General features: G+C 53.2%; 10 protein-coding genes across 10 annotated transcripts; 7 read left to right on the forward strand and 3 right to left on the reverse strand.

The window, feature by feature from the left end:
• Window positions 1–363: 363 nt before the first annotated feature.
• GMORB2_3605 (Uncharacterized conserved protein, DUF1680 family) lies at window positions 364–2,196 on the forward strand (the record flags this gene model as incomplete). The annotated part of the gene is made up of 1 exon (XM_035465581.1): window positions 364–2,196. One exon carries the CDS (start codon window positions 364–366, stop codon window positions 2,194–2,196), a length of 1,833 nt encoding a protein of 610 aa, XP_035318569.1.
• Window positions 2,197–4,581: 2,385 nt separating this feature from the next.
• On the forward strand, window positions 4,582–5,214 carry GMORB2_3606 (uncharacterized protein; the record flags this gene model as incomplete). The annotated part of the gene is made up of 1 exon (XM_035465582.1): window positions 4,582–5,214. One exon carries the CDS (start codon window positions 4,582–4,584, stop codon window positions 5,212–5,214), a length of 633 nt encoding a protein of 210 aa, XP_035318570.1.
• A 715-nt stretch (window positions 5,215–5,929) lies between these two features.
• Window positions 5,930–6,567, forward strand: GMORB2_3607 (Protein of unknown function (DUF2439); the record flags this gene model as incomplete). Its single annotated transcript, XM_035465583.1, has 2 exons — window positions 5,930–6,217; window positions 6,280–6,567. 2 exons carry the CDS (start codon window positions 5,930–5,932, stop codon window positions 6,565–6,567), a joined length of 576 nt encoding a protein of 191 aa, XP_035318571.1.
• Window positions 6,568–6,964: 397 nt separating this feature from the next.
• On the forward strand, window positions 6,965–9,001 carry GMORB2_3608 (Protein of unknown function (DUF2439); the record flags this gene model as incomplete). The annotated part of the gene is made up of 2 exons (XM_035465584.1): window positions 6,965–8,414; window positions 8,523–9,001. The coding sequence occupies 2 exons, from the start codon at window positions 6,965–6,967 to the stop codon at window positions 8,999–9,001; spliced, it is 1,929 nt and encodes a 642-aa protein (XP_035318572.1).
• A 183-nt stretch (window positions 9,002–9,184) lies between these two features.
• Window positions 9,185–9,874, reverse strand: GMORB2_3609 (mannosyl-oligosaccharide alpha-1,2-mannosidase; the record flags this gene model as incomplete). Its single annotated transcript, XM_035465585.1, has 3 exons — window positions 9,185–9,190; window positions 9,270–9,566; window positions 9,662–9,874. The coding sequence occupies 3 exons, from the start codon at window positions 9,872–9,874 to the stop codon at window positions 9,185–9,187; spliced, it is 516 nt and encodes a 171-aa protein (XP_035318573.1).
• Window positions 9,875–11,753: 1,879 nt separating this feature from the next.
• Window positions 11,754–13,877, forward strand: GMORB2_3610 (uncharacterized protein; the record flags this gene model as incomplete). Its single annotated transcript, XM_035465586.1, has 2 exons — window positions 11,754–12,408; window positions 12,517–13,877. 2 exons carry the CDS (start codon window positions 11,754–11,756, stop codon window positions 13,875–13,877), a joined length of 2,016 nt encoding a protein of 671 aa, XP_035318574.1.
• A 1,569-nt stretch (window positions 13,878–15,446) lies between these two features.
• GMORB2_3611 (Pyrimidine deaminase domain of riboflavin biosynthesis protein RibD) lies at window positions 15,447–17,214 on the forward strand (the record flags this gene model as incomplete). Its single annotated transcript, XM_035465587.1, has 3 exons — window positions 15,447–16,142; window positions 16,207–16,933; window positions 16,985–17,214. Coding segments are annotated over 3 exons (1,653 nt in total), but the record flags the coding sequence as incomplete, so codon positions are not given.
• A 335-nt stretch (window positions 17,215–17,549) lies between these two features.
• Window positions 17,550–18,245, reverse strand: GMORB2_3612 (SET protein; the record flags this gene model as incomplete). Its single annotated transcript, XM_035465588.1, has 1 exon — window positions 17,550–18,245. The coding sequence occupies one exon, from the start codon at window positions 18,243–18,245 to the stop codon at window positions 17,550–17,552; it is 696 nt and encodes a 231-aa protein (XP_035318576.1).
• A 1,279-nt stretch (window positions 18,246–19,524) lies between these two features.
• GMORB2_3613 (Glycosyl hydrolases family 43) lies at window positions 19,525–20,776 on the forward strand (the record flags this gene model as incomplete). The annotated part of the gene is made up of 3 exons (XM_035465589.1): window positions 19,525–20,010; window positions 20,085–20,516; window positions 20,585–20,776. The coding sequence occupies 3 exons, from the start codon at window positions 19,525–19,527 to the stop codon at window positions 20,774–20,776; spliced, it is 1,110 nt and encodes a 369-aa protein (XP_035318577.1).
• A 125-nt stretch (window positions 20,777–20,901) lies between these two features.
• Window positions 20,902–21,849, reverse strand: GMORB2_3614 (Phosphoglycerate dehydrogenase or related dehydrogenase; the record flags this gene model as incomplete). Its single annotated transcript, XM_035465590.1, has 1 exon — window positions 20,902–21,849. One exon carries the CDS (start codon window positions 21,847–21,849, stop codon window positions 20,902–20,904), a length of 948 nt encoding a protein of 315 aa, XP_035318578.1.
• Between the last annotated feature and the right edge of the window lie 1,012 nt (window positions 21,850–22,861).

Consider the following 22,861-nt stretch of genomic DNA (forward strand, 5'->3'; position numbering starts at 1 on the left):
CTTGTTAAGAGATCAAGGACATGGCACGTCCAAAAGAAGAAGTAGTAACCGCACCATACATGTTGTATATAACAAGTTGTGATGTGCCAATAAAAATTGCCCCCTCCCGCAAGCACCGCTCTTCTCCGCATCCGTACGTATCAACTGCAAGTCGTGTGCACGGGCGTCCCTTGCCGCACCAGTCGGAGACAGATGTTGATATGCTGTCGGGAAGTGATGCACGAATACGTGGGCTGCAGCGGAATGTCTTACGATGCGAGCTGTATATAAGTACATGCTACAATTCCCAGTTATTTTTCATAATGAGGAATAAATATGGCTCACGCTGATACCAGAAATCAATCATCCAAAAGTGAAGGAATCATGCACGTCGTCTCTAGTATGACGATGTTGGGCCTGGCGACCCCCGTCCTCACTCAGTCCGCGGAGCCCTTCAACCTCAGCCGACTCACCCTCCACCCCAGCCGATGGCAGGACAACCAGGACCGCACACTGTCCTACCTGCACTACGTGGACCTAGACCGGCTCCTGTACAACTTTCGGTCTAACCACGGGCTCTCCACGGCGGGGGCAGCGGTAAACGGCGGGTGGGACGCACCAGATTTCCCCTTCCGCTCACACACGCAGGGCCACTTCCTTTCTGCGTGGGCGCAATGCTACGCATCTCTGAGCGATGACGAGTGCAGGTCCCGAGCCGTGTCGTTCGTATCCGAGTTGGCCAAGTGTCAGGCCAACAATGACGCCGTGGGGTTCAGCGAGGGTTACTTATCCGGCTTTCCCGAGTCGGACTTTGCCAAGCTGGAGAACGGGACGCTGGACAATGGCAACGTGCCGTACTACTGCATCCACAAGACTATGGCCGGACTGCTGGACGTGTGGCAGCACATCGGGGACGAGACGGCGCGGGTGGTGCTGCTCGGGATGGCAGGGTGGGTAGACACGCGGACCGCCGCACTGCCAGAAGCGGTCATGCAGACGGTCGTTCTGGAGACGGAGTTTGGAGGAATGAATGACATCATGGCGCTGCTGTACACGGCGACGGGGGACGAGCGGTGGCTAGACGTGGGGGCTCGGTTCGACCACGCGGCCGTGATGGACCCCATCGCGGCAGGGACGGACGACCTCGACGGCTTGCACGCCAACACGCAAGCGCAGAAGCTAGTGGGCGCGATGAACGAGTTCTTCGCCACGGGAACGCAGCGGTACCTGACGATTGCGCGCAACGCGTGGGACATCATCACGGGCGCGCACACGTACGCCATCGGGGGCAACAGCCAGGCTGAGCACTTCCACGCCGCCAACGCCATAGCGTCGTACCTGGACAACGACACGGCCGAGACGTGCAATACGTACAACATGCTCAAGCTGACACGGGAGCTGTGGCGCAACGCGCCCAACGACTCGACGACGGCGTACTTCGACTTCTACGAGGGCGCGCTGCTCAACCATCTCCTCGGCGTGCAGGATCCGTCAAGCGCGCACGGGCATGTGACGTACTTTACGTCGCTGAACCCAGGCGCGCTTCGGGGGCTGGGACCGGCGTGGGGGGGAGGCACGTACAGCACCGACTACGACACGTTCTGGTGCTGCCAATCCACTTCGCTCGAGACCTTTACCAAGCTGGTGGACTCGGTGTACTGGCACGCCGGAGACGACGATCTCTACGTGAACCTGTTTATCCCGTCGAGCGTGGAGTGGACGGTCAAGGGGGTGACTGTGACGCAGGACACGGACATCCCCGTGGGGGACACGACGAGCATCAGCGTCGGAGGCTCCGGGTCCTTCACCATGCATATACGCATCCCTGGCTGGGCGGAGACGAACGCGAGCGTCACTGTCAACGGTGAGGATTATGGCTCTACTACGGCTGTGGCCGGGTCCTATTTTGTCTTGGAAAGGGACTGGAGCGACGGGGATACCGTATCTGTCAGGCTGCCGATGAAGCTGAGGACCATCCCGGCCAACGACGATGAGGGTGTCGCTGCACTGGCGTGGGGGCCGACGGTGCTTGCAGGGAATTATACGGGGCAGGAACTGAAGGATCTCCCTACGATCGATGTGGATTCTGTCGAGCGCACGGGGGGCGACGACGGTGGTTTGGTATTCGAAGGTACGGCGGGGGGTGAGTCGGTTCAGTTATTACCTTTTTATGATGCCCAGGGGTGGGAGTATACGGTTTATTGGAAGTTGGCGTAGAGAGGGAGAGAGGGAGAGAGGGAGAGAGAGGGGAGGGAGGGAGAGTAATAAGAGATGTGGAAAAAAAAAAAAAGAGAGATCAAGAGTGTTGAAAGAGTGTGTGTGCGTGCGTGTGGGGATTAGGCATTATGACGGATGTTTTATGGGCCTTGATGTCATTCCATCAACACTGTCAGGCGTACAAGGCTGTGAATGGTGCCACATGAAGCAAAGAGCACGGGCTCAGCGGAGTATGCAGTGTCAAAAGATCCTCGAGACTCAAAACAAGCTCAGAGAAGACAAAGGCGACTGGATTTTTTAAGTGATGGTGATGTATCAGAGAACAAGGTGGAGATGGACCCTTGATGTATCGCATGCAGCCGAGTTTACCGCTGAGTGAGTTGGAGGGTTGTGATGATCAGTGGTACGTCCGTAGAGGCACATAGAGGCAGTAATCCTGCATGTGAGCGGTGATATTGTAACACTGTATCATAGTAGAATGACCAGTGGAAAAAGACAAAGTATTGATTGAATGAACCCTTCACCTCTGTGAGTGGGTGGCTGCATGACGTCGTTTGCATAAGACCCTAGGGGCAACGGAATGAGTGCAACGACGGGGGATAAAAAATAGTGTGTCAGAAGAGTGGCAAAACAATGCTAAGGGTCGAGAGAAAGTCCCTACTGACTTGCTGCGAGTGCTGTGACTACTATGAGAGCTGCTGACTGACTGGCTATATCTGGGACACATGAGTGGATCATATGCGCTGGTGTAATGATACTACTGCCACTATAATATAATATCGGATTTTGTTAACAAGTCAGACAGGGAGAGGGGGGGGGGGGGGGGAGGAGAGGTCAAACAAGTAAAACGTCCTACAAACAGGCGTTCAAATAAAAGGGGAAATTTTTGATGATTATTATTTACAAAGAAGAGAAAAGAAAAAAAAGTCGGCAGATTGTATTAGCCTTGCATCGTCGCCTTGCACATTGTCGTCATCGTGCCGCCTCATTGTTCCTCACTACAATATATCTCATCCATAGCCTCCTCTCTCTCCCTCCCTCTCTCCTTCTTCTCTCTTCTTCTTCTTTCTTTCTCTCTTTTCTCATTCTTCTTTTTTTTCTGGCTCGGTTCGTTGATTCACTCACTTTATCTTTCCTTCTCCTTTCCGCCTATCCCTGTCCTTGTTACACATACTCTCTATCTCTCGCTCTATACCACCACTCCCCTCCCTCCTTATCAACCCATCCCTCCCATCCTCCCAACCCTCCATGTCTAGTCTTTCTAGGCCTTTCACATCTCCTTTTCATCTATCCCGTCGTCCTGCAATGACAGCACGTACATTTTCAAACTCGTCGGACACTTCGTCCATTCAAGATGACGGTAAGGTTTTTTTCTCTCTTTCTCTTCCTCTCATCATCACCACCATCACAATCCCTCCGTATCATTCCCGCCCATTTCCGGTCACCAACTGTCTATCCCTAAAAAGGGAATCCGTCCCTGGAGCTTCAACCACTCAAGATTTATTCCAGAGACATTTTATACCCCCGCACTCTTCTTCATCGTCGTGGGGAATTACTACTACTGCCTCTACTACATGTACTAGTAGGTAGTAGATAGCAGTAGTAGCAATTAATGATCTATTCAGTACATGGGAAATCTTTTGCTAAACCTCTGCCACTACTCCCCATTCTACTAAATCTCCCACACTACTAAATCTCCCACATTGTCACCGTTTTCTCATCGTCTCATCATCCATCACCGGCTTCGACTCTCTTTGACTGTTTACTTGTACTCTTGTTTTATCCACATTTCTGCTCCCATCATTACTGTATCCAGTCAATTTCATATTTGCCTTGTTCCTGTTATCCATCTGAGATCCCCCCCTCTTCCCCTCCTCCCCCTCCAACTTCAACTCCCACTCCCACTCCCGCCTTCGTCATTGCCCTCCCCCCCGCATTGGTCTCGTGTCCACTTATGCACATGCCCACTACCACCACCATCCCAATATGATACTATCCCAATACGATATAATAAACTGACTATCTCTTCCGCTTTCTCATCTAAATAAAGACTCTGCATCTTCTTTTCTCAGAGTTTCTGATCCCATAGCCATCGACACCTCCCGCGCCAACAGAATCTCCAAATCTCCAGGTTATACTCCCGTTCAACAGCCTCTCTCCGCCCGAGGCGACGTACCAGGGTAACATCTTCCTTCTCTCATATCTCCCTCCCACTTTCCTCCCCTGTCTCTCCCGTACCGCCAACCCCAGCTGACTCACCATCGCAGAGGTTATTTCCCTTACCACGAGGATCCCAAGAGGAGGATTCAACCTACCCATCCCTTCATCACCGAGACTTCTTTTCACTCGATCTCTGCCGCTGCCCCCCGACAGCCCCCAGCCACCATGGCCAACTCAAGCATCCCCGTGGCATCCTGCCTCCCCACCGGCTATCAGAACGATCCCCTCCCCATTGGGAAGTACTACCCATCCAACTACGAAATGGTCGAACCTACTGGTGATAGCCAGTCTTCGAGCGCCGGAACCTCATCGATCGCCTCGCCCAGCGCGACCAACACCACCCCGCGCTCCTCCGACCTGATAGGAGGACGCTGCTCCCCGACCACCGTTGACACCCTCGACCCCGAGTCCCGTCGCAGGATGCAGCTCCAGCAGTACCAGCGCGACATGATGGCCCGCGCCTCGATGGCAGCCAGCGGCATTGCCGGATCCGCATCACCACCATCATCCGCTGCTGACTCCCACCCCCAACTCACGGCTTCTGGCAGCAGTACTCGAAGCCTCGTCGCCATGTCGGCAGTCGATTTCCGCTTCGGTTCCCCCACATCCCACAGACCTAATTCTCCCCGTCTGCATCCACTGGGCAGTCCTGGGCCCGTGACGCCAATGGAGCTTGAGGCCGACGGGAGTGCTACGACCGGCAACGGCTACCTCGATAGCAGGGGGAACATAGGGCGTACTTTTCAACAAAGTCTAGGGTCTAGTAGTGCTAAACGAATCTCGCCGCGACCGACATAGACTTGGTGTTCCTTCATTTCTTTCTCTTCAACCCATTTTTCTCTTCTTCACTGCACCACTACTAGGTATTAGTATGTGTTTCTTTACCAGCATTTTCTTCTTTTTCTTCGTTCTTGGAGCATCCCTGGTCAGTACTCGGCCGATTTTTACATTTGATTTTACGTTCCAACTCCTTAAATAGGCTGAAGAAAAGTCACTTGGCATCTGCGGTGTCTGTCATCCGTTTATTTTTATTGTACCACTTTTTTCTTGCACCACTTTTTTCTTGCTGTGGTCTGAAAGTCTTCCTTCCTGCCGTTAGAGTCATGAATACACCGTCGAACATTGATACCTTGGCAGCGTATGTAGCACAAGGCGTGCTAGACATTTCTATCAACACGATTTATAAGGACGAGACCGGAAAGAGACAAGGACAATGGCAATCAAGAAGAACAGATATCCTTTTCGTTCTTGATTTCGTGGTTTTCAAAATCATTCTACTTCAATCGTAGTACATGCCGATGCTGTGCTAGATACACGTGACTTGGTGTACTGGACGTAGTGCCCCTCTCCACTCTACGCGTCTTACTCACCTCACGCGTCTCGATCCAGATCACCAAACAAACGACCATCGGTCCCTAAACACGGGGCAATCACCTCGGGGAAATTACCTCCCTGCCACGGGACTATACCTCAAACCTATCCCGGCACGCACCTCGCCTAAAATGCTAACACCATGTCGAACCGTGTATACACCAACATCAGCAACATTGGCCCAATCTCAGCCGCCGCCGCGGTCACTACATCCTCGGTCCACGAATACATCTGTCTATACACACACGACCTGAAACGTAAGACGAAGCGATGGCAGGACGGCAAACTATGCTACCACGTATTTAACGGTCGGGTGGTGGTATACGACGACAGAGGCGGTATAGTAGGCGACTCGCACGTGGCGGGGAGACCGACGTCCCTCGACGAGGGGGAGGAAATGGCTCTCGATCGCGGGGGTGCCATTGTGCAGGTATGCGATCGGTTGGGGCAAAGAGAGGTGGATCTTGAGCCCTTGATTGACAGGAGGGCCAGAGAGGTGGAGAAACGAAGGAGGGAGGCTGCGCAGAAGCAGAAGCAGAGGCCGGCACCGGTGGCAGTGGCCGTGGCTTCCCCTGCCCAGCCGCTAAGTACGATCTTGAGCACCACACCTGGGCGCATTGGAAGGGCCGTCATCCCCAAGGAATCGCCCTACGAACAACGACAGAAACAACTGCAGCAGCAGGAGGAGGCACGAGGAGAACCGCCGCCAAGCAAGAGGGTCAGGACAAGTCCGCCGGAAAAATCGACGCATGCGAGGGGTCTGTTTGGGACGCAGCTTAATCTCTCGGCGCCAACGAGCTCAAGGTCTGCCACGGTGAAGAGGGGCCAGGCCTTCAGGGAGAAGACGATTGTGACGGTGTCCAAGGAGGAGGTTATACAGAAGGCAACTACGCCGTATAAGGAGGAGGAGGATGGGATGGAGATGGACAGGGCTAAGGTTGGCGGGAGCGTTGTTTTACAGGGGAGGCAACGATTTGGCGGATTAAGAGTCGCTAGAAAGGATGTCCATGCCGATGTTCAGGAGAGGACGGAAAAGGTACATCTCGATAGGGATGGGCCCGGACCCAGCAGAGATAAGAGTCGGCAGCAGTCTATGGGAAAGACATATGACGATTCAAGAAAAGATGCTGCCAGGCTGTCAGCAAGAGACGTGTTAAGGGAGGAAATCAGCAATGAGATGTCAAGCCCGCCCCAGAACACCAAGAAGAGCGTCATCGCTGCAACATTCGAAGCCGACGGCGAGTCCATACCAGAAGCCAACAATGAGCCCCCCGCCAAGTTAGCTGGGGAAGTCACCAGGGAGAAACCAGCGTCGAGTAGGAATCAGCTCCAGAACACCAAGAAACGCATCATCGCAATACCGTTCCAAGACGACTCCGGAGACGAGGACGAGCCCAACGACGAAACCCCAGTCAACGTTGCGCAAAAGAAACAATTCTCCAGACAGGAGCTAGTCGCAAATAAACTACCACCACCCAGAATAATCCCCGTTGAAACGGTCGATCTTGACGACTCGACGCCCCAAGATGATAACGATGAACCACCGATCTGGAAAAGGCATGAGCAAAAGCCATCTCTCGACAAGCCATGTCCCGTTCCCAAGAAGATTAGCCGCCCTGAAAAGACTGTCAAGCAGACACCGACCACCACTACAAACCCTACCAAACAGCTTTCAACTATTAGCTTCAAGGGCCCCTTCAAGAAGGATACGGCAACTACAGACGCTGCCACAGATGGCACGACGCCGCGCACAGAACTACGCATTCGAGCGAGGAAGAAGAGAGGCTTGCTCATGTTGTCAAAGGAGAAAACGATACCGCCACCTGCCGCCCCTCCATCAGAATCGGAGCCACAGCCAGTCTGGTTGACAGCATCCCCCGTTGATTCCCCGGCGGAGGAGTCATTTGAGGAGTGGTATGCCAAGAGCGTTGCTGCGAAAGCTGCGAATAGCGGAGGAGATTCGGAGGCTGTCGAGGAGCAGACGACCTCGGAGCTGGAAGATGCCCACGCTTCGATACCGGAACCGGAACCAGAACACAATCCTACACCAGAACCAGAATCTTCCATCAAAGAGCGGTTCCCTGCAAAGCGGCGCTCCCCCTCACCAGACGAGAGCAACCCGTTCAAAGCCAGCAGTGACGAGCACAGCGAGCTCGACTTGCCGCATCCTGCTAAGAAGACAGCAAAGCGACATCCTTCCCCGTCGAATAGTCAGCAAGACAACACCAGCGACAGCGACAGCGACATGCCACCTGCAAAGAAACGTACCAGAGCCACATCGAGAACTGCGAAATCAGCGTCAGCAAAGCCGGAAAAACCACCACCAAGCACTATCCCAGACTTTTCGCAAGACTCGGAAGGCGACGACGACTGGATGGGACCTGTCACTACTGCCCTTACTACTACGGCAACACGCAAGGCGACCGGCAATAGCGGCAACAAAGAGGCCAGGGCTTCCGAGAAGAGATCCGCCCAGAATGTAGCACCAAAGGGCCCGCGCATATCACGTGTCAACAAGAGCGCCAAGAGCAAGGAGATTTTCGGGTTTCCAATTCCCGGTGGTGTGACTCCTATATTCGGATTCGGCGCTGCTCCCGTTGTCATTACGCCTGATGTACCTACTCCTGGTGTGATTGCTCCCATGGCTGCCAGCAAAATAAATGTGATGGAGGACAAAGTGGTTGAAGCTCAAAGGGGAGATGAAGAAGGCCATGGCCAGCAGCCGATAAACGCAGACAGTGATCCTGATGTTGCCGACATACACGGCACAGAGAGACAAGCGAGTAATAAACTCGGCGAGACCCCTACTGCTTCTGCTGCCGACATCACCAACACGGGCACGACTCTAAGGGACCCGGCCAATACACATGACGAGCAGCCGCAAAAAGAAAGCACCACCAGACTGGCCAATCCAGCTACTAGAGGAAAAAAGGCTGCCAGCAGGGCAGACGCTGCTGGTAAGGCGCCCGAGATAATGGTCCCATTCGACCCTGTGCTTTCACCTACCAAGATAGCCGCACCGCCACCGAAGAAGCAACTGGCTCTCGCCCCGACAAAAGTACCACAGCTCAACAGAAGCGGCAGCAGTAGCAGCAGCAACGCTCAAGACAATAAGCCGACTGATCTTGGCGGGTTTACCAAGGCGAATGGCGGTGCTTGGAGCCGACACGCTTCTGATCTGTTGGGAATAACGCGCCCGAAGAGAGGGCTGTAATGACTGAAGGTATAGTCTCGCAATGTTCTATGACAGCGCTTGAATATATAACTACTACTACTTTCTGCTCCCTTGCCATGAACTATGTGATGAAGCAGGGGGGGTATAAGTCAAACACCCAAGAAATAACACTCCCCTGAAAAGAACACGTCTGTACAGGTCAATATTACCACATTTGAAAAATCACCCCTATGATCGTTCAAAGGGATGGACCTCAGTGCTGGAAAAAAAAATCCATCCAAGCTTCTGAGGAAAGAATCAGAAAAACAGTCGAGTAAAAGTACTTGAGCGTCTCGTCCATCCAAAACGACTTCATCGAGTCTAACCGGGCGGCGGGCGCGTCCTCTGCCAGCGCCACATCTCTGATGGCTAAGCTGGCCAGACCCGTATTGGTAACCTTGTCGATGGACTCGAGCATGGCTCGGGCCAAGTCGGCCAGGTCCCACCCCAAAATAGCCCTGTAGAGGACAGAGACGCTCTCGATGGCCTTGGGACGTAGGTTGTACCGATGGTCGTTGAAGCGCTTGTTGCGGATGATGGCGTCGAAGTCATCGTCGTCATCACGCTACTGCACCACGGCGTCCTTCCATCGCTCCTCATCCCACACGCACTGCTCTTCACGCTCACGGAGCATCGCGTGCATCGTCTCGGGTATTATACCCAGAGAGAGTCGGCCATGGCGCCGAGAGTGGATGTGGAGACTTTGTTGTAAACGTCGTCGCCTGGGTTGACCACCAGGAGCCACAGGCCGGACAGCTCGGTCAAGTCCTGTTGCACGGCCAGCAGGTTAGTGATACGCTCCGAGGTATCGAACCACCGCGAGTCGCCCGTCAGCTGCGACAGCCGCATCAGCTCCATGCACAAGCTGCCCATCCGCCTGAAAGGGTCTCTCTGCCCACTCGATACCGGTCGCAGCTCGTCCGACATCCATGCCTGACGAGGGCTGACTTCGGATCAGAGGTTAGAATGGTGTCAAGGGGTAGTCGGTTGTTGTGGTCATTCCGGGGGCAAGTCTCGCTGATGAGATGGTCGGACGTCTGCTGTTCTGTGACTGGACTGGCTTCTTGGTGAATTGGGTCGTTATTCCTGGTGAAGGGAGCTTCTATTCGTCTGTCGCCAAGGAATGGAGTCCAGGACCAGTTTTGAGGCTCCGGGGGATCATCCGCCGCAAATCCGGTCGGGACGTTAATAGCCAAGTTCGTAACGACACGATGACAACCGGCGGAATATTATTCATTGTTTGATGACGCCAGACTACGGTGTTCATCTACGGACTTAACTGTACTTGCGCCATGTACGATACAAGAAGCTTCATCCTAGTGCTCATGTAGAAAAATATGGTAGACGATGGCTCTCTACACTAATGATGCAAGACAGCTCTGCATTGTGGTAATAATAACGAGCTTACTGAGAGCCTAGAATCAGATCCCCCCCTCCCCTTTTTTTATCTGGTTGTTATTTTGAAGATTAGGTGATATTGAGCTATTCTGTCTGTACTAACATCAAGACGAGTGTGAGTCACTAACGCCGGGTAGTATTGTCTACTTGACAATTGATTCTGTACGTATTACTATGTACTATATGCATTGATGGAATTTATAGACTGTAAAAGGCTCCGCTAAGAACGGTCACTGCGAAGCTCGCGGACGGTAGCCCAATTGCCTAACGGCAGAAATTCCGGACTATAAGAGAGGGGAGATCCCAGCGACTCTTTTTCAAGAACTTCAATCTTACATTGACTCCTGCTACTAATATACACAATGTAGCGCGAAAGCTGATACGTAGGGGGCCAAGAGGAGCACAGGAGAGGAAAATCGAGTCTGGAGTGTAATCCTCAGGGAGGCCTTTCTGTGTTGACTCACTGACCCGTGCGGATCCCTCCTTCCATTCACCAAAAACTCGATTGACCAGTAGAGAGCCGCTATCTACGCCGAAAAACGAGTGCGCCTACTGCAGCAGGTAAGATAATCAAACCAATCAGATCTGATCTGACTGGCTCCACATCATCTAATACAAGCTCTCTATTCGTTACGCTCTCCATGTCGGTCCGTATGCGCTAATCCTCTTTGGGCACGCCGAAGGACTGATGGAGTCTCCTAGGAGAAGGCTGATGGTTGCTACGGTCCGTTGGAACCTTGTGACGTGACACGATGTGATCTTGCTTGTATTACATGTAGGCCGTATGGAGTATTAAACCGCTTTTTAACTTGGACATCTGTTCCTGAGGCCTCCTTATTTCTTTTCCTCTTTCTTCCCCTTCTTACGAGCCTACGTCTCTCCTTCTGGAAATTTTTTCTTGTCCATAAGAGAAGAAGAGAAAATTTGATTACAGGAGAATTCATAGAGGGACCTTCCTTACCCCCTTGAGACCTTTCCCGTCTTACGCTTTACCAGGTGTCACGCTTACAAAAAGATCTCTGGTCTGTCACCTATTGAGATTATTCTTCTTTTCTTGCAGCCTTGGTCAACTCTACGGCTAAACAAGCGCCCCCCCCCCCCCCGTCCTCCTCTGTTTATTGCTATTCAACACCGTTGCAGCATTCTCTTGAACTCTTTTGTCTCCGTATCTTTTTCCATCGTTCTGGATTCCCTCCAGAGACTGTACGTACATCATCATATCTTACCCCTCCTCACCAACTGTGTTGGATATGACTCTTACGGACCGCCTCAGACGTTAGGGGGGAAAAAACACTCATCGCCAACAATTTCATCTATCCATCTCCTCAACGCTCAACCATTCAGCCTGAACATCATGTATATGCCCCGGTCAACATCCGCCGTGCCCCAAGGCTTCTCCATCTACCAGCCCTCGAACGGGGCTCCCCTCCGATTCCTCCCCGCATTAGGTACCAAGGAGTTGGACGATTTGCTCGACGCCTACGTCTCCGGCTCTGCCTCTCTCAAGGAGAAGCGGGCCGAGGTCTCGGTCGACTTCTTCGCGCATATGCAGGCCACTGGACAGTCTTTCAAGTTCTACGTTGTTCCAGGTATGTATGCCACGTCGTCAATGCCCGAGCCCCCCTCGACCACCGCGGCTTCTGTCCACGCCTCGACCTCTACGTCATCGGTCAACGTCAGCCCTGTCACCTCGAATTGGGACTGGAGCTTCGTCTCGAGTCCCCAGACACCCGCTGAGGCCGCCTCGTCCTCACACCCCTCCAAACGCCACCAGACCACTCGTCATCACAAGGCTATCAGCGCCAGCTCGCAGCATCCTTCACCTCCAGACTTCTCCCACATCCCCGGCATGAAGATTCTCACTAAGGACGGCACCGATGTGACAAACTCGGCGTCTCGCGGATGCAAGACCAAGGAGCAGCGTGACCACGCTCACCTCATGAGAATAATCAAGGCTTGCGACAGCTGCCGCAAGAAGAAGATACGCTGCGATCCCAGCCACAAGCGCCGTGGGCTGTCCACGGCGAAGCAGTCGGTCAAGACTACCAAGAAGAGAGCTTCTGCTGCTTCCGCTGCTGCTTCCATATCACCTGAATTGACACCCAATCTCGCTCCAGAAATGGTGGCTGTTGAGAACATGCTTCAGGAGACGCTAGACATGGCCCTGGACCTGGACACATCCTTTGCTTTCGACAGCTTCCCCGGAATCGAGCTCTGCTGCATGTCAGTTCTCCCTTTGGCCGAGTCCAGGGAGGACTTTATCCAGTACTCTCCTTCCACTAGCACTGAGTCAGGCATTGACTTTTCCCACTATCATCATGGATTCGAGCTTATGTGGGGCGGCCAGCAAGTGTCGCCATCATCTACATCGGAGGCTTCTCCATTTGCATTTTCAAACGTCCAGGAAGCTTCGTCATTCTACTCATCTAGCTCGCCAGACACGGCAGACTTGGCCCTGTTCCAGAGTACGGAACTATTGGCTGCAACGGCTGAAGAGTCAGCCGCTGATGGCATAGCCACGCAACCGGCTGTATATCCACCGACTACTTCCGGCGGCAATCACAACCGCCACAATGCATCCGGCCAAGATGAAAATAGGAGAAGCGGGATGAATATAGCGACGTCAGCAATGGCGGCAGTGCCTGGACCTGTACCATTCAAGTCTGGCCTTGGCAGCCACGCCTCATCGCCGTCTCCTACACCAGCAACGCACCCACGTGATGCACCCGATCCACTTGAGCTGCGAAACAGCGCTGCCAACATCAGCGAGGAACCTCAATGCCGTGGCGGTAGCGCCCCCGGCCCTGCAAGTGGCCTTGTCAATTCCCAGCGCGTTATGGAGGCATCAAGCCACCTGCCGAATACCCGTGCACGTCTGAATACTCAAGCTCGGTCGCGTGCGACGAACTCATCGCTAGCAGAGGCGACTGCAGGCAGCTACAGCAGCAACGTCAACAACCACCTCCCAGGTGACAAGCCCTACAAGGGACTTGCTTCAGCTGGCCCGTCTGCTGTTCCCGCCCAGGCACCGCTATCATCCAACTCCAGCCATTGCGATGGCACGATGACGGCTGTTGAGATTCAACCAGCCAAGAATCGAACCCTGATCATTCCTGGCACGTCCGATTCATCCATATCAACGGCCCAAGCAGTTTATGCAGCTCAAGCATCTTCTACTGCCGCTGCCACCGGCATCGCCACTCTGGCCACAGTTGGTCCTTCATCGACTGAGGGGTCCAATCTTGGCCACTATGCAACACAGGCCCAACGCGATTTGGAGTCTATCGCACTGACAACGTACGTTGCACTTGTCGCTGTACTTGTCAGCAACGCCGGTCTCCATGAGCTTCTGGGATCCCAGAAGCAGACTGCTCAGAAAGGTACCATGGTTTCGAATAGGGGAGCGATGAAGATGAAGGGATCGAGGATTCCAATGCCTCCCGGAGCGGCAATGACGCCCCAGGTGTCTGTTTGTTAGTTGCAGATTTTGTTTGACCATCAAAGAATCTACCATAGTGTACGAAGATGGAGCGTGTCGGTATTAGCGTGGCAAAAGCGACTTGACCTGATTTCTTGCTTTTACTTTCAATCTACGAGTTTTTTTGAGTTGAAGCCTTTCTTTTTTAGCAATGAAATCGTATCTGACACAATGTCCTGATTGCATTCCTTTGAAATGCCAATTGACACAGACAGCATTGTATGGCGATTGCACAGACTCGATGGCAGTGGCCAGGCAAACTGTTTGGCAGACGACACATGAGGTAGGACAGTGCAGTGCAATAATACTTACAGATTAGTGTACTTGAATTGGTACCAAGATCCTTGAGTGTTCAACTTCTTGACACCTTTCGTATTTGACTTTACCTGATGATAGGAATCGTAGGTAAATATATACATACGTGAGGCATGTTGAGGTGGTGAGAGTATGATATACTGCTAGTAGTATGGATAAAACTCTTATTAGATTAATAGTAAGATGCACGTACTCAAAAAGGATTGTCAGGGCCGCTAAAACTTGTCGCGTCTAGCAGCCCAAAAATTGGGTCCACGCACTTGAGGCTAGAAATTTATCCCGACTCATGTTCAGGTCGGGGAAGAGCCCGAATTAAGATACTCGATACAAACCAATCAACCTCATGAAAGAAGAGGGCAGCGACAACAAGTCATTGAGGCTTCAAAGTCAAGAGTCAGCCTCGAGAGGACAGCACAACTCACGAGTACAACCACGCGGCAAACGAGTTGACAAAGTTTGACGGCATAGCTCCCCATCCTCCTCCGGCACCGATTGGATCCTGTTCTCGGTCGCCAGTGTTCCTTGTACAGTCGTGTCACAAAGTCCGAAAACGGTGTTTCATAGGTTGATGCTGCGGTGCCGTCACCGGGTTCATTTTTTTTCCTGCGGGCAGCGGTGCAGTGAGGGTTGTGCGAGTCTTAAGAAGGTAGCGAGTCCGCTTCCTGTTGCTCTTTTGATTTCCTCTCCTTCTTCTCCCCCTTCATTGCCCTGACTTTTTTGTGAAGAGTTGTGATAGGCGACGACGGCGAAAAGCATACCTTGAGATATCGAATACCCTTCCTCGCCAAGTCAAGGAGAGGGTGACCTTGATTTAGAGTTGGCAGTACACCACTTGGAGTGTGTACCGAAACTTGGGATCTAGTGAGGCTGATCCAACAACTCGGGGGAGAGGACAGGAGTAAGAAGGGATCGTGATTCACGGGTCCAGAGTCCACGATCTTAGGTTCAGAGCCGAAGGACGTGGTACAGCTGTATCGATTTGAGTGGTGAGGGGCCTCTTGCTTTCCTTTCCGTTCTTCTCTTTCCATCTTTCTTTTGCATCAAGCCCCACCGTCGATTTTCTGTTAGCGAAAGAGGGAGACACAGAAGCAGGAGAGAGAAAAACATACACAAGACAAACGGGATAATTGAGAAAAAAAAGGGAGGGGAGCCAGACAGAAGCAAACAAAGGGAAAGAGTGAGGAAAGAGCGAAGAAGAAGAAAACCATGGCCAGGGGAAAATCATGGGGGGGGAGTGCCAGACGTGCCGCAGAGGCAACTGCCAGCGTTCTACGCAAACTGTTTGGCCAGCAGCCGGCAGCAGCTGGCAACAATGACAACAGTGGCAGCACTGGCACCAGCATCGTCCAGGGACAGAGTCAAGATCATTTCGATTATCAAGACACCTCCAAAAGCACTACTAATCATCCCTCTCAAGAGACGACGGCAAATGGTGTCCTTGTCGCCGCTGACAACGACGACAACGACAAACAGCCGGGCCAAGTGACGCCCACAGCCACGGCCACGGTCACGGAAGTCGAGTCACAGTCACATGCACCCGTCAATAACGAGAACAAGGACACTGCTATGATGTCTATCAACACTCCTCCGCCGCCGCTACATGTAGCTACCAGCCTGGACGATGCTAGGACGCATCGTTCTGGGAATGAAAAGGAAAACGATGGCTACTACGCTCCCAACCTAGATGCCAATGACCTAATCGATATTAGATCCGCTCCCCAGGCATCTGTCGGTACTAAGTCGCTGGTCTCTCCGATGGGAGAGATGACACTAAGTCAGATGATCCCCGATAGCATCAACGAAGTGACAGAAGACGGTAGAGACGAAGACGGACATGTGATCGGCGCCCCCGAGGAGAAAGCAGAGGAGGAGAAGCTCTCTGAAGAAGAAAAGCAGTTCCGTGCCGAGCGTGAAAAACATCTCGTTTTCATTGAGGAGGCGCTTGATATGGTGAGATTTGAATGCCCTTTCATCGCTCTCGTTCCCGGGTGACGACTTACTGATCCATTATTAGGCCCGGCTCGCCCTCAAGACAAACGAGACACCCGTCGGGTGTGTCCTAGTACACGAGGACAAGGTGATTGCCAGGGGGATGAATGCCACCAACGTCACACGCAACGGTACTCGCCATGCCGAGTTTATGGCCGTGTGTGCCCTTCTCTCGTATGCGCCTAAGAACGGTCCACGGACCACGTGCCTCAAGCCCCGGATTCCAGAGCCAGAAAGGTCCGATGATGATGCTGGTAGCGACAGTGGCTGCTCGACCTTGGCCTCCTCCGTGCCCCAGCCTGATGAGGGCAACGAGGACGGCCGAAAGGGTCACCTTTACCCCTACGGCCAGAAGGAACACCCGGCCGAGCGTGTCGACCGCTCCATCCTCCGTGAGTGTACCCTGTATGTCACCGTCGAGCCCTGCGTAATGTGCGCGTCTCTCCTGCGCCAGCTGGGAATCAAGAAGGTCTTTTTTGGCGCCGTGAACGACAAGTTTGGTGGCACCGGTGGCGTCTTCAGCATCCACGCCAACTCGCTCCCCGTGAGAGACGATGGGCAGACGGCTAGTGCACACCCCCAACCACCGCCCATGAGGCTTCCCAACGGCAACTTTGTCCTCGGAACATCTTTCCCTGAAGGTGGTGGCGACGGTGGCAATGTCGAGCCTGGTTATGAGATTGAGGGTGGTTGGGGCCGTGACGAGGCCGTCGCGCTTCTCCGACGTTTCTACGTCCAGGAGAATGGGCGAGGTAAGTTTCACCCACGAATGTAGAGATGATGGCTCCCATGCTAACTCACAGATTCAGCACCTGTTCCTCGAAAAAAGGAAGGCCGAGCTGCGCGTCTGGCGGCCTTAGAAAACAATGACGATGCACCCATCGACTCCAATTCAGGATCCACCACCGGTGGAACCGGACCGGAGGATGAGAACGCAGCACAGGAGGGCACCGACTCGGAGAAGAAGCAAGAGGACCCATCTTCCAAGGAGGCCAACACCACCGCGTCCGAGACCCAGCGAGAAGACCAATAATCTTCAGCACGTGTGCCGGGAAGGTTCCGACAGTACTTGCATAGGCATGATGGAGGATAATGATGCATGAATAAGTATGTATATATGACTATATGCCTCATGTACTACAACGTAGTGGTATACGATGACACACAAGACGCCATAGATTGGTGAGCGGGTGGCTATAGATTATACGACCTGTCATTTTGCTGGACAGATTCCATTCTGAACAAGCCTGTTTTATTTTATTTCTCTATTGCCTCTATGCTTGCACACATATCTAATGCTTTCGCCAGTGTGCTCTCCATCTGCCTCCAGCATGATGCAACAGTACTCCTCTGCTGATCATGACCCCGTCAACTAGCTAGATCATTGATCCTATCTTTCACAAATTGCAAGAGCTCCTCCAGCAGGTCTTTGGCCCCGCCATCCTCTCTCAGATCACGCGGCATATTCCTCGTCAAATCATCGCAGGGCTGTCCATTATTTGCGTCAATCGCGTACTCCCCGACAGGACCACCGTCATGTGACGAGGGCAGTCCCAGGGCACGCGCCTTAGGAAACACCACATCATTAAGGCATATCATCTCCTCGTCATCCCGCCCCTCCACGGCAAAGCCATACTCTGCCAAAATATAGTCATTGGAATAGTCCCCGTACGAGATATACATCTCCTCCCCCGGATCGTTACCCCTCACAGCCGTGACGACATAGCCTTCGTCGGAGAAATTGACCGAGCATCCTGCCTCGCGAGAATGGTTGAACAGGTCCGCCAGAGGGATCAGGGCTAGCCTCTCCTCCCAGGGGTATCCCTCCGTAAGACTACTCCCGTTATAGAACGTGCGCGAGTTGACCAGCAGCCATGCGCGCGTATACTCCTCTTCGTCCAGGGACACACCAGATGCCAGCGTCCTCTCCCATTGTTCGTGACATCGGACCTCCTGCCTATCCACTAGACACCGCGCACGTGCCGGCAGCATTTCGCAGAGCCAACTGGGCCACAGGAGCGGGAAGGACGCGTGCAGCTCCTGCTGGGTAGGTAGTACGGCCATCCATTCTGGGGGATATGCCCTGGGTGGCGACGTCGGTGGCTAGAAGGGCGTAGATGGATAGCACAGGCATGGAAGGGGACAGACCATCTAGGCCACGTATCGATGGCGTGGAGGTGAATCCCCTGAGCCTTGGCCCAACGGAGGAGAGATTCCAGGTCATTTGGATACGACACAATGGTCATTCTCCTTCGTCTCTTCCTGTGGTTCTCTCTTGGAGGACGTCTAGATGCGTCAATTGACTTTATAAAAGAAATGAGGCATTGAAGGGCACAAGAACAGACTAGGGAAAGAAAGTATAGTGCGGTTTAATATATGTCAGCAATGTCAGATTTGGTGACGTTATTCATGATGGTATCATGGTTTACATAAGGGGGGCGGACCCGCCTCTGCATTGGTATGTGTTGCATCTAGATCTATAGAAAAGATTAATGTGTTTGGAATTGAGATGCAGTTGGGACTGAAAATATTCCCAAGTTGAAAACCAAATAATGGAAAAAACGCATGTCTTCATTATTTCGTGATGTTTTGTGTGGATGCATTGGGTGTTCTATGCAGTTCGAAAAAAAAATGGGAGGGAGCGGATGTTGTCTCCCCAGGCAGGCACAGGAACTCCCCCACTCTCCATATCCTGCGCGTAGTATTATGCATGTGAAGCTTGATTTTATGTGCCCCTCAACCATTTGACTGTCTTCTTCCCCTTTCGTACATTTTCCAAGAGTAACTATGCCTTACTAAATCGAAACCTTGTCGTAAGTCGAGCGAAGTCGCCGTCAAGATTCACACCTGTAAGCCTACAAGCATGTAATGCTGTCACGTTATGGTAGGACTAAGAATATGAGGTCGTTGACAGTGTGCGTGTATGGACACATTCTACATGTATGATAACATTGGTATTTGTAGGATCCTGGGCCCATAGATCTTGTTCTATAGAGGGAGGAGTGTTGTGCAGATACTTGGGCCATGTCCCCTATCCAACCTTGTGACTTATCTTCGACATATGTATGTAACCTTGATCACGAACTCCGGCTTTTTCCCCACATCCGCACCACCGGCATCCGAATAAGCTCATGTATTGCCTCGTACTGAGTCGTCTTTTCGTTTTGAAACCTCCCGAGATCTTCCAAGACATGAACCATGCGGAAATGCGGGTAAATTGGCGAGGGGCGTTGCCGGTGGGAGACTAATATAGGCGCACAAAGAGCCGTCGTATGTCCAGGTTGACTTCGCTCGCCTCTTTAAACAAAAGGGAGGAAGAAAGGCAATGATACTCTCCCCCAACATGAAGCTCCTGACAGCTGCCCTGGGCTTCTTGACCCTAGTCCTCCCCGTAGCATTGGCTTCGCCACCTACTCACTACGACAACACGCTCAACCCCCCGAGGGCCGATCCGCACATCCTCAAGCACACGGATGGATGGTACTACTTTGTCGCGACAGTCGCCGAGTTTGACCGCGTCATCATCCGGCGGGCACTGACAATACAGGAGCTCCAGAAGGCCGAGGAGACCACCATGTTCCAAGAGTACGAGTCTGGCCGTGGCAGTGGTGAGGTCTGGGCACCGAAGCTTCACTACATTGACGGCAAGTGGTATGTCTACGTAGTCCTTGGGTTGGCCAAGGAATGGTACTTCCGGGCGGCGGTGCTCGAGGGCCGAGGCGACAACCCCATTGAGGCCGAGTGGACGGACCTTGGCGACATCCAGACCGACTGGGACACCTTCTCGCTCGATATGACGACATTCGAGGCCGGCGGGACACGCTATGCCGTGTGAGCGCAGCAAGGCCCGTTGTATCCGGACATCAACTCGACCACTGCATGGGCATGCTCTCCATCCACGAGTACGAAGACCTCATGGACATGGCAGCGTGGACAAAGTCCCAGGAGCCTGTTTTTAAGAGTAACGCCGAGACGGTGCAGTACGGCCCGGTTCATGATTGCTTCACCTTGTCCGAGGATGGACTCAGCGATGTCATGGTGTACCACAATCGCTGGTACAAGGACATCGACGGTGACCCGCTGGACGACCCAAATCATCGCACACGTGTCCAGAAAGTATACTGGCGTGCCGATGGGTCCCCGGACTTCAGAATTCCAGTCCCAGAAGGTCGGACGCCAGCCCGTCTCCGGCTCGCTGCAGACGAAGACGCAGTGTACTACGTGCACGGTACTAGCAAGGGAGAGGCGCTCAATGCTGTCGACGAGGCTGGTAGGCCGTCGCTGGCTGAGGCGCAGTTCCGCATCGTGAGGCCTGGGCTGGCAGGCAGCGGCACGGTCAGTCTCGAGTCGACGCAGCTGCCCGGACGATTCGTGCGAGGAACGACACAATCCTCACTTTTGAGGCCGATGACGGATCCGACGGTTTCAAGGGTGATGCGAGCTTCGAGCAGCAAGATTGCCTATCAGACCCTGAGGGTGTCTTGTTCAGAGTCGCCAGTGGCGAGAAACATGTCAGATTTAGCAGCGACAGTGCGCTGGTCGTCGGGGACGTGGCCGGCGGGCAGGAGGGACAATCGAAATTCTTCTTGGAGTAGACAGATGCAGTAGCATACACACGTACAAAAGTAGTGCGATATGACTCGATGGTTTTATTTTTATTCTTTTGTTTATCTCATTCATATAGTTATAGCACACCCTACAGCTTAGACGGGCAGGGAAGTCAGACGACATTCTTGAGGGGCTGCTTGGCTACGAAACGCCTCAGGTTGTAGGTGATGAGGTCCTCTGCATCCTGGGGCCTACCACCGGCGGCATGAGGCGAGAGGACGAGGTTGGGGGCCTTCCAGAGGCGGCTATCGACGGGGAGGGGTTCCGTCTCGAAGACATCGAGGGCGGCACCGCCAATCTCGCCAGCGTTGAGAGCATCAGCAAGGGCAGCCTCATCTATAGTGGTTCCGCGACCGACGTTAACAACCCAGGCGTGCTTGGGTAGCAGGCGCAGACGCTCGGCGTTGAGGGCATTGCGGGTAGAGTCGGAGCCGGGGAGGATCATGACGAGGACGTCAATCTTGGGCAGCAGGGTGGGCAGATCGGCCTCGGCGTGGATGGTGATGCCGTTGCGCACACCGGCAGAACGAGCTACGCCCTCGACATGAGCACCCAGGAGGGTCAGGCTGGGGACGAGCGTCTTGGCGATGTTCCCGAAGCCCCAGACCAGGACGCGGGCGTCACGCAGCGTGGTGAAGCGGTCCTTGGGACGGTCGGGCTGCGCCCCACCCAGGTGGGCGGGCCACTTGCCCTGAAGCTGGTAGTCACGCATCTCATAGAAGCGTCGGGCGCCGTTGAGGAGCAGACCGAGGGCGTGCTCAGCGACTGTACGGTCGTGGAGGCCCGAGCCGGTGGTCACGACGATGCGGGACGTGTCGAAGCCGGCGGAGAGGACGTCGTTAGGGCCCGCGGCCAAGGACTGGATCCAGCGCAAGTTGGGCATGTTTTTGCTGGCGAAGACGAGATTCTCGTGAGTGTTGACCCACGTCACCAGGACAGTGGCGTCGAGGAGTTCCGACGGGATGGTGGGGGATTTTGGGTCGTAGGGCTGGATGTCTACTGAGAAACCTTCCAGCTTGGAAGTGTCCAGCGCGAGAGAGGTCGGGTATAGGAGCTTCATGGTTGTATATGGCTGTTTCTGTGTATTTGGGGGTGTTGTTGTTTGATGAAGGAGGGAAAAAAGGGAAGTAGAGCTAGGGGAGCCGGGAGGGGAGTAGCAGCGATTTTGTTTGTTTGGTTTCCCCGCGATCACGTACAGCTTCGGGGTAAATACCGTCTTTGGCCGAGATCGGGGCAGCGTGGGGAGGAGGGGGGAAGGAACAATAATCGTTCGTCTAACTTGGCCTGTATAAAAGGCAGTTTACTGCGGAGTCTACCGACGGCATCAATGGAAATATTAATACTATTGCTGTAGTTGGCCATTGAACCTTGGGGGCTGCCCGTCGTTGCGTTGAAAGGAGGAGGGGAAGTGGGCAAGGAAGTTTCGCCGAGTCCTTCCTGATTTGGGCGTCCCGGCGTCGGCACTCGGTGGACCACTTGGCCGAAGCAAGCCGAATAACAGAGGAGCTCCGTCGACGGAGGGGCTCAACGGGGCGGGCATGGAAGAACGTTTGGCCCTTGATATAGAGGAGAGATTTGCTATCGACAACCCTAATACGGAGCAAAAATGTGAGTGCTCATTTTGTAATATTTGTCATGTGTCGGCTGTAGGCCTATGAGTCGAGTACCCCGGAGGATTTTCGTAGGGTAACATGTTGGAAAGTAAGGGATTGTTGCACACATCAACACCCGCCTTGTTGCTATTTCCGTCTCCCGTTACCTTCAAGAAGCGGCACAGATGGTCTCCGTTGGGCATACCACGTGGTGAGGACATGCGCTGGTGCTCACCACTAGCTACGTTGCAACTTGTGTTATGTACGACTCTTTTTTTTTCTTTTTTTTTTTTTCTTTTTTTTTTAAAAAAAAAACCCTAATGGACTTATACTTGGTCCTTGTCAAACCGTCACTACTAACTAGTACGAGTATTAACTAGTAATACGGAGTAGAGTGGTCATGCGACGTGAATCATAAAGAATAGCAATAGCATCACCTTTACCCAACAAACAAACAAACAAACAAACATGCTTGAACAA

Source organism: Geosmithia morbida (genome assembly GCF_012550715.1).
Source record: "Geosmithia morbida isolate 1262 chromosome Unknown scaffold_19, whole genome shotgun sequence".
NCBI lineage: Eukaryota > Fungi > Ascomycota > Sordariomycetes > Hypocreales > Bionectriaceae > Geosmithia > Geosmithia morbida.